Source organism: Nymphaea colorata, chromosome 1 (genome assembly GCF_008831285.2).
Source record: "Nymphaea colorata isolate Beijing-Zhang1983 chromosome 1, ASM883128v2, whole genome shotgun sequence".
NCBI classification, from domain to species: domain Eukaryota; kingdom Viridiplantae; phylum Streptophyta; class Magnoliopsida; order Nymphaeales; family Nymphaeaceae; genus Nymphaea; species Nymphaea colorata.
In genome coordinates, this window is record NC_045138.2 from 24,770,770 (window position 1) to 24,781,689 (window position 10,920).

General features: G+C 41.7%; 1 protein-coding gene across 1 annotated transcript; it reads right to left on the bottom strand.

Annotated features, from left to right (window-relative positions):
* Positions 1 to 6,429: 6,429 nt before the first annotated feature.
* On the bottom strand, positions 6,430 to 9,961 carry LOC116257938 (probable disease resistance protein At4g27220). The gene has a single exon (XM_031634964.2). The coding sequence runs from the start codon at positions 9,547 to 9,549 to the stop codon at positions 6,616 to 6,618; it is 2,934 nt and encodes a 977-aa protein (XP_031490824.1). The 5' UTR covers positions 9,550 to 9,961; the 3' UTR covers positions 6,430 to 6,615.
* Positions 9,962 to 10,920: the final 959 nt, after the last annotated feature.

Below are 10,920 nucleotides of genomic sequence, written 5' to 3' on the forward strand. Positions count from 1 at the left end.
TTGACCCTGACCAGCTCCTGCGATGGTCGATGTTTTCTGGAAGGCGCACCTCTCTTGTCTTGCCACGGAAACAATTATTTAAATGCGTTTGGATGAGTTCAGTTCGTGTTTTTCCTATTTATTTGTTCAGCTTTCACGTATCAGTGCAGCTGGTATAAAACTAGTCCCTGGTTCCATTCTCGCTGGCCGCGCCAACGCCGAATCACAGCCCCACTTATCATCCCGAAACACCTAAACCCCACTTATAAGCCTTTTAACTTTTGAAAGCAATACTTTGGGGGATGAAGAGAAGAGGAGACTTCTGTTTTTCATTCACCTCCGAATCTCAAGGTTCTACGTTGTTGGAAAGGAGGGGTGAAGAAAAAACAAAGTCCCTCGACTCGACTGTGGCGAGCCTCAACTGCCTGAGTTTAAACTTTAAACCCACTGTGTCAACCCGTCTGAGTTTCAATAAACTCAGTCATGTTAACAACATTCATTTGAATGGGAAAAGCTGTACTTATACCCCTGCCTCTTGTATATAGAGACCACGAGAACATCTTAATTCCTTTTGACTGTATCAAGCGGTGGCTCATGGTGATGCTCTCTGTTTGTGTTAATAAATGCTAGTGCAGAACTCATTAGTGTTTTCAATTTTTCTTTGGATATATGTTTCGAATCTGGACAAAAGTTGACTAGCTGAGTTGCATACATAAATAGTTAGAAGTTTACGAAATGACTCTAACCTTTCTCTAATTTACAAAAACTGTCCAAATATTAAACATTCAACTGGCTAATGATTATAGGTAGTTCTCAAATAAACGTCTTTACCTACCACCATCCATCTAATTTAATCATAGTTAATCACAAATCAATGGGTTAAAATGATCGAGAACCTTCGTTCTCAAATGTTGAGTTGGTCACTATTTTTAGAGAAAAGTTAAATCAGAGCAATCAAGTCTTGATCTAACGTTGGTTTCTTAGTTATTCCACATAACAAAACCGATCTAAATCTCTTGAGTTTTCCGTTTTTATCAATGCTAACTGGCTTCAAGTTGCAGAGTGATGTGTCCTGCTAGGGTGGGTTGTGACTTGGCGGAACAAGAGCCTGAGCCTGGTGCAGGAATGCGCTGGGTCGTTACAAGTAACCCATGTATTAGGTGAATCATTACTTTTTATGTAGCCTGATATTGAACATTTGTTGTTATCTCTCTTGAGTCTTGACATACCACATCCAGAAGTCACTGGGACGTGTAGAAGATCTGATTGCTCTTAACCTTCTGCGTACAAGAGTTGGTAAAACTGTAAAAAACATTTGAACACTTTCATGTTTTTTCTCTTGAAGAAATAAACCCAGGTCATTATTGAAATATCTTCCATAAATTTTACATAGTATCTAAAACCGTAGTACATCAGAGTGTATTAGAGTTCAAAGTAATGTTCACCTCTTATTTCAAAACTAACAAATGGTTGTCTAGACATTTTTGCAAACACGCACGCATGACTCACACATTGCAAAGTTTATCCAAAAACAGAAAACAACTGTTTTATTATATGGTCAACAGGGTGACATCATATGCAATGCCATAGATGCATTTGATTTTGAGCACTTGCAGCACGAACAACACCTTTAAGTTTCTGTAGACTGATTGTATGTAGACCTCCATGTTTGTTGGCCTCACCAATCTTTGTTTTGAGTTTTGGAGTCCGGAATTATTGCCTAGTTATTAGTGAATACCACATCACATTTTAACTCATTATCCAACAGAAAAGCTTGACACATATAGGACATCACTAGGTTTTGCATGCTGAAAAATTTTAACTGAACCTACTCCTGCTGCTGCAGTTTAGATCCATCAGCTACTTCACATACGATTTTTCACATGAATTTAAAATGTCAAGTTTAAACTTATCTCCTGTAATATGATCCATAGCACCAGTATCTAAAATCCACATATCAGCTGGTGTATAAGCACTAATAGCTAAATGTATACCTGAATTTTTTTGGATGATAGTTTGATTTTGCGTGAGGGTACGTTGTTCTGACGTTTGTCTGTGGAACTTGCTTGATGACAAAGTTTGCTGTTGTATTCATTTCAGCAACTTGTTTAAGCAGTTGCACGAGTTCAGTAATCGTTTCCTTGGCATCTCGTGACCTTTAGTTCTGGTTGGCCATCCTTGAATGTGTCAGCATTTCTGACCTAGTTATTTACAACAGGTGCATCTAGGTATGACCTAGTTATTTACAATAGGTGCTGCATCTAGGTCTCTGTCTCAGATTTAGCAAATCTTTGAGCGATTGTCTGCTTTGAATGCAACCCTTTTATCCATGAGAGATGAACCAGTGGCCTCTTCAGGGGCTGTCTCCACCCATGACCTTTCAGTTAGTGTCTTCTCATTGGATCATTGCACAAACTGTATTTAGTGAAGATAGGGGACTCGACATTAAGATCTGACTGCGTAGGTGATCGAAATGTTTCCCCATCCCTTTAAAAATTTTGTCCTCGTCATTCCGCAGACTTATCACACTGATGTCAGTATTGGTTGCACGATACAGGGATCAACTCCCCCCATCCCTTTGAGGTTGCTCATATACAGGTGAAAGGGCTTTGATCTTTTTGTACGTCTGTTGATATCTTGTTGAAGCTGATGAATCCCTCGACGATGGTTGGCTCCATGGAGTTAAGGAGCCAAGCCATCACAAGCCTGAAGCCTGTCGTTGGGTTCCCAACCGTCATATGCCTGATCTCCTTTCTAGGTGCTGAGATTTCTCAGTGAAATATCTGAATCTTGATTTGCCACAGAGGAAAAGGTTTGTTGCCTTCGACTAGGTGATATAGTTGCTTCCATTCGCGGTATCGTCGCTATTTTTGATCGACGAATGCGATTCTTGAATGAATCTTAGAGGCGGCAATTGAATCGGGTGTCGTCGTTCCTTCTCTTGGAGCGATTTGTGGCATCGACATTGCTTTATTCTCGAGAAAAAGGGGGTTACCTCATGGTCATGATCCAGGACTAGTCCTAGAGAGTTTGTCGACCGAAACAAGAGATCCGATGGTTAAATATGTGTGTGCATATGTGCAATGTGTCTTTGAATGAGTGAGAAAGAGAGGGAGAGAGAGCACCAAGAATGCGGTCTTCAGACTATCAAAAAAAAAAAAGAAAAAGAAAAAGAACAACGCAGTTTTCTCGAGCTATCATCAAGTGGTGAATAAATTGTGTTACGAAATTGAGGGCAATTCATGACGTGACTACAAATGAACGTCAAGATCAACTATAAATCTGGAGCTACCATATGCGTACAAATGAAAACAGACATGTTCTACAAAAGAAAAATTGAAATCAAATTAGAGGAAAAGAATAAACTATACGATGTTGGTTGCACTATACAATTCCATTGGAGAATGCTCATTTATTGAACATCTGACAGGAGAAACGCAATTGGAATCGCAAAAGCTATAAACAAATGATGGGTCAATTCACCCGAAAGCATACGATGGCAGCACGTTCAGACTGAGATCTTCATCTAGTTTAACAACAAATTTCATTGCATGGAGTGGAGAACGTGTATCTGCTTGAAGAGGATGGTATATTTCTGCAGACGAGAGAGAGAAAGAGAGAGAAGCACCAAAAAACCAAAACGATCACAAAGCCAGCAAAACCACGAAGAACACTAGGAGCAACGAGAGCAAGCGCTGCTTGCCTTGGCCTGTAAAAATAAGAAGAAAATGAACAAATTTAAATGATCACATAACGCAAGAGACACAACTACTAAGTATACAAAACATCCTCATCAGAAAAGACTTGGTTAGGTGACTAATTATCAATGATTGGCCTCTCTGAAGACAGTGGTAATTGAGATGCTATTACTGATGACATATTTTATGAACACCATATGAAACACAAAGAAACTCGTTAAGACAAATGATGCTTGCATTCCAAATTGTGAATATAAGATGCTTTCCTTCAAGAAAAGGAGTTTAGATGTTCCTTTCAATTATCTTTGATTTATTATTTCAGACCTCAGCTTGCACTGATTTCAAGGGAGACAATGTGCCATCTTAATATTTGCCTCTATTGTGAAGCACTACGTCAAAACATGATAGGGCTACATCGGAGATGGCATGAATTCACTGTTTTTGAGGACTCTTGATTCTTTTCTGGATCTGAAAGACTAGCGGATACCCTCGTAACCAATTGAAGTACCATTCTAATTCCACATGTTTACTTATGTAAGAGTTTAATGAAAGTCCTTCTAGTATATCACCATCACAGAATTGACCACAGCATATGATTATACTCGCAACAAAAAACTTATGCTGATTGGTGGAATGAGAAAAGCGAAAGGCAGCTTACCACCCTGAGAATGTGCTGCTGTTGGAAGCGCAGGTAATGTAATTGCTGCAGTAAAAACATATAAATGGTCACAAAGCTCTACTAAGCAAATTTAACATATAAGTAGCATTGACTGCAACGCCTGAATTATTGCCATATTGGCAGCACATATGAAGCCCTATTTTTAATGTAAAAATAGAAAACGAGAAGTAAGCTTGGGCATTTGCAACTCCAATGGATTTAGTTGACCAAAAAAAACAACAAACAAAAAGTCAATCTGAGCATGCAACACGCACATTAAGGGCCTTGGTGACCTAACTAGTGGGCTCCTTATGAACCTGTACAGCAAGGAAGTCACTGTATACAAAGCAGACACCAACACTGATTTAGAAGCCTCTAAATGCTGAACTCCTGATTCCAGGCATTTAAACCAAAAGTTGTTATACTGAAAAATTAAAACAAATTAACAAGACAGACTCGATATAGAAGGAAAGAAAAGCACGCAGGAGCTTAAATTTATTGCATGAGGGTGTGGACACTAAAGATGAAGACGGCCAAGGCAGATCACATGTGAAACTAAAACCTGCTGATTGATCGAACGTTGCATCTGAACGCAAGCTTGGCAACAAGCAACCAGATTCTAAGAGAACAAAAGAAATAGCAAAGAAAGGTAAGGGCGAAGAAGAGAAAAATACATTTCGTTTTCAGTATGAGTAAATGCAAAAACAATTCAATCTGCCAGCGAATTTTATGGTCAAAGTGCACACAACGATGTGCATATGTATGTATGCATGTGTGCTAATGTCACAAGTATCTGCAACATTGAAAATATCAAAGTTTTACTGCCATCTTTCCAAGGGTCTGAGCATTACATACAACAAGGTAACGTCTGAAATATCAATTATTTCAACAGTAGTGTGCTGTTATCTTCCATTAGCATGCTGAAAGCTTCTTTTTTTTTTTAAGGCTAAAGAGGAGAGCAAAAAAGACAGTACGATGCCAGCCATTCGTTGCCACAGCAACACACATGTACAACTTGAGTACCTGAGAGCATTCCAACTTCTATGTCGGTAGTATCCAACACTTGAAACTGGCAGAATAACAAATTTTTTGTTGTAAACGAAAAAAGTAGGGAAGAAGGGTTACAGAGGAATGAAGCAGCCAAATTCTTGAAAGCAAGAAGCATGAGAGATGAGGGGTTCCTCTCTGGGAAATGTTTTCAGCCACATTACACGAGCCAAATCCTTGGAGCAATACTGCGAGAAATATTTTATGAAACGCAGAAGGCTAGATGTAATTTCCCAAACGTTCTTGGGTGCACATTTTTTTTGTAAACTAAGCAAACTTTTAGATGGTTTCTGTAATTTGTTCACAAAAAATATGCCTAATGTCCCACGAACACTAACTTTAGTGTACCCAGTTTCATGTCGCAGATTTCAGTATTTAGATGTTCCTTACGCAAGGGAGGGTGTCACGAAGGAGGTCATAATTTGTCCCTTGAAGTTCTCGGCAAAATATTTGGTAGGGTTAAAGTTTAAAAGTACACAATGCGTATATTATATCAGGACGTGAAGTTTATATACTATATAAGAAAATAGTTACCTTTGGTAATTATGTAGGGGAAAACATTTTTGGGGGCTTCCTTTTCCCTATAAATTATTTTGTGTAACTTTTTTTATTAAGGACCGTAAAAAGTGCCAAAAACTGTAAACTTTATTAACGCGAGAAATAAAATTTATTTACTGCAATTCCTTTTAAATTTCAAATACTAAAACATTTCATTCTTTCCGCCTTCATTATTTTATTTTTCAGGCTAACGATGGTTCGGTTCACGCTCATTTTGTTAGCTCTCATAAAAAAATCCCTGTTTGTTAGAAAAATCACAAAATGTGATCTCTTTTAGTAATTACTCATAAAGTGGTTTTCCAAAAACGTTTTCGTAATGCTTTTGGGCGCATCTACTCTCCTGTTTTCTTGTCCACCGGTTATCCATCTTTCTTTGAGTGTTCTTTGGGTTTTCCTTGTGCTTAGTGGGTTAAGTGCCCTGAACAACTGGTTTTTGTGCACATGCTGATCTGAAAGAAGGCGGATTGCCTATGAGAGAAGAGCAAAGAGTACTCCATTCCAAAAATCTTAATTAAGACGCGATACTAAATTAAAAGCAAAACACAAGAAAAAAAGTAATGCAGGATACAACATTTACATAATTGAGATAATTAGTTCAAACAGAAACACACATCGTCTTTGCAATGCAGGCAACGCGCATATGTATCGATGAAATTGCAGAGATGATGAAGATGGTCATTCCCCAATATCAAGAAATTTTCTCTGCATTGCAGTTTTGATGCTCTCATTTTGCCACTTCAGTTGTTCCCACCAAATTTTGGAGCCCTTAATCTGTTGAATCTCACCAAGCTCACGAATTGGAAGATTCGTCAGCAGCGGGCAAGACTTCACTCGTACCTCCTCTAAGAAAGGAAGGAAAGGCTCCTCCTTGCACACCATTGTTAGTCTAGGCAGGTTCTCGAGTATTACCCTTCTCAGGCAGGGGAGACCAGCTTCATCTTCTACCTCACCGTCGCCAACAGCCCTCGCTTCCATTACCTCTCCTTGAAATACTTCCACTATCGAAGCGCATCCCAATACCTGGATCTCCTTCAGCCTGTTTTCTTTCCCGAATATGCCGATGGGGAACAGACTCCTTAACTTCGGACAGCAGCTTATAGTGATGTGCGTCAGATTACGAAGGCTTCCTCCTCTAGGAGCTCTCCCCATCCATATGCTCTGCAAATTGGCCAAGTTCCGCAGGTCTAGAGTCTCCAACGCTCCCCATTCGCCATCTTGGTCGACGTCATCTCCTCTTATCATCAGGCTGCTAACATCATCACAGCCATGAACGAAGAGCGACTTCAGGTCCTTGAAGGAACCGCCGACTTGGGAAATCCACATGATGCCTGTGCAATTGAACAGCACCAGCGATTGAGTCCGGCGTAGCACCATCTTCACGCTTTCACTTGGCAGCAGCCCGTCGGAATTGATGACATGGAGTTCTCTGTTGTGGCGCCGCTGGAGATCGATGTCTCCTCCTATACTGAAATTGAATTGCCACAGAATCCGCCACTGGTCACCGAACTCGTTTGGAATGAGGCAAATCGGATTCTGAATATTGACGTAAAGAGCTTCCAATTTGTGCAAGGAACTTAGCTCTTCAAGTGTGGCTGTCTCGAGCTTCGCCATGCCCTCCAGGCCCCAAGAGTATGCACTTTGGTGCATGTCGAGTTCCTCAATGGCTAAGAGACATGGCATGAGGCCTCGCCGGATTCTAGTGAGCCTCTTTGTATAGGACAAGATCAAAGTCTTTAGCTGGCTCAGTTCTTCCAGTCCCTGGGGCAACTCTTCTATCTGAGTGTGGTTGAGGTCAAGCAACTTAAGCTGTCTCAGCTCCCCAATCGGCGGCATCTCCCTCAAGTATCGACAGTCCCCCAAATAGAGCGCCTGGGCGTTCACCAAAGTTGAGATGGACGGCGGTAAAGTCGTGATCTCTGTGTGGCTTAGATCCAATACCTGAAGGGCGGGCATCCCATGGAAGAAACCATCGATGATACTCTTAAGAGGGTTATGTTGGAGGATCAGGGTCGATAGCTCCGACCACACTTGTTGTGGTTGGTCTGCAAGTGATTGTATTTGGTGACCCATCAAGGAGATTCTCTTGATGTCTTGTGGAATCATTCCCTTGGGAGGCCATTGCCTCAAAGGATTGGTTTTCTCGTCCCGGACGAAAAACTGGTGGCCTTCTTCGTCTGCCATCTTGAGTGCCATATCCCGGACCAAGCCCAGCATCATGACGCTGCTGAAGGAGTCCCTTGCTTTCAGTAAGCAAGAGTTCCGGAACCTTTCAATTATTTGGAACCCCTTGTCCGTCGAATCTTTGCTATTGAGCTCCTCCATTAAGCCTTCCGACCTCCAGTAGGAGACAAGCCTCTTGACATTCACACTGTAGCGTCTAGAAAACAAGCAACAGTATAAGAAGCACAACCTAGTGCTCCTATCCGTGATCCGATCGTAGTTGCGTCTCAATAGCCGGAATTGCTTGTCAACGTCGGCCACGCTCCAATTGCTCAGAACCCTCGTCACCCTCAAGGCCCTCAACTCCCTCAGCGCGTTGTTCCATATCCCAACTTCCTCTACATCCCTCATGATTTCTCCCAAGAGAACCAGAAAGAGCGGCAGCCCCTCGCATTCCCCGGCAACCTCCTTTGCAAGCGGCTGTATCTCGTGGCTTTCCACGACCTTCCCGGCCTTTTCCCGAAACAAGCACCAGGCGTGCGGTTTGGGGAGGGGATCCACCTCAACAGTTTCATCACTCAACATCGTCTTGCACATTTCGAAGTCGGTCGTCGTGAGCAGCACTTTGCTCATCATACTTTGATCGCTTCTGTTGGGCACTCCCACGTGATCCAGATCTAGTTTACGATGAACATCGTCCAAGATTAGCAGAAACTTTTTTTCCTTCAGCCTATTGAAGAGCATGGCGGCTCTGGTTACCTCGTTATCATGCTCCCGAAAGGTCATCTGCAGTCTCTTAGCTATCTGGTCCTGTATCCCCTTGTTACCTGGTTCCTCCTCCATGTCCACGTAGAAGACAAGCGTCTCCTTGCCTATGAGCTGGTTGTTCACCATCTTGGCAAGGGTGGTCTTGCCCACTCCAGTGATTCCCCAGACGCCGATGATTCGGATATCATCGTTGTTCAAGTGATTCATTATCCTGTTGATGACCTCTTCCCGGCCATAAACATGGGGAACAGGGAGCACTTCTACCATGGGTGGTGGTGGATCCCTGAGAACCCCTTCCCCGTCCGTGTACTTCAGGCCAATCTCCCTCTCCGTCTTCATCTCTCCCCCGGTATTTTCAATCTGTCGGCTTAGTTCGAAGAGCAGCTTGCAGTTACCACAGTGCCGGACCTCGAACTTCTTTAGTATGTCCCCATACTCCCTTTCCAGTTTCTCCATCCTCTGCAGGGCGCACTCCACTGGTTCGGAAGGAACTTTCCCGTCCCTCTTGCCGCCTTCGACGTAGCTAATTATTTTGTTTTTCTGATACATGAGCACCTCAAATTGATAGTCGAGCCTCTGTTTGTTTTCTTTGAGCTGGATAATATCTTTCAGCTGAGGGGAGCAGAGAACGCAGAAGAGATTGCAGCCCTGTAAGATGCAAGTCGCGATCTCAAGAATCATAGTCGGGCAACGAAAAATCCGATCGGGAAACTTCTCTTGTGATCAGCCGGGGAGGAAGGATGCGTCAATGGCTCACTCAACGAAGTCGTTCAACGCGACGGGATGGCTGACCGAACGTGACGCACGAGTCCGACTCACGATGTTGAAGAGGAGAGCGGCAACGGGAAATCACCTTTTCTTCCAATTTTTCTTGGGCTCGTAGTTGTCCGTAATTGAGCACGCGTTTGGAATTTTTTCCTTTTCGAACCCTTTTTGCTTTTCAATTTCTAGCAAACTAAGCATCTTCTTGTTCTCAGTTATTCAACATACCAAGACCGATCTAAGTCTCTTAAATTTTCCATATTTATCTACAGTAACTGGCATCACGATGTAGATCGATGTTTGTTTGATTTCGTGCCTGATGTAACGTAAGTTTCTTTCTTATTCATTGCTTCTGCATGTGAACCATCAACTATTCATTTGTTGGACTGATCTTTCGTCCATTTGAATTATTATAAACAGAATAATCATGTTTGCCCTCAAATTATTGGAATCCGACATTGACAACTTTGGTTGGAACAGTTTGGATGTGCTATTATTGGTCTCAAAAGGACAATTTGCATCATATCAGCTGGACTGCATCGTAAAAACCTGCAAGAGGATTTTCGATGTAGACATTTTAATATGTAATCTTATTGGAAGCGACCAAAAGAGCTCCATCGGCCAGGAATTAAAAACTTTCTCAAGTTAAAAAACCTCAAGACTTGGACCCAAAAAATGAAAACCCTTTTCATCTAAATGGACTACGGCAGTTCAGGTAAAAAGAGCTCGATCGAATTATTAATTCTCAATTTAATTTTCATGGGTACTATTCATCTGAACTGTGCATGATATTCAAGTTTCATGGGTACTATTCATCTGAACTGTGCATGATATTCAAGTTGAAAGATTAGACCCTATAAGCAATGGAAAGGGGTGGCTTTCGTCTTTTGCAGACTATTACCGAATTAGTTAAACCAAAGTACCAATCTAAACCCATTTACAATGTTCTCAGTGCCTACTTCAACAAGGTAAGCACACGTGTATTTCCTGTTCTCTAGATATGAGCCCGAGATCCAACAAAATTTGAGTTTAAGACATGTAATATCTTGTCTAAGTCTGCTCAGACTCGACTTTGTTTTGAAAAGGTCAAGAGTCCGAACCTGAATCATGTGGGACTTACCGAATCCAAACTGCAATCCACACCGATGCTTGTTCAAACATTTAGTTACTTGTTCAAACATTTAATTCGGACTTCTTAGTAATTCAGAAAGAGCATTTCAAAACAATTCATTCTCCGCAACATTTAAAAATCGAAAATCCAGTTTGTGGAAAACGACCTGCAACTGCTAT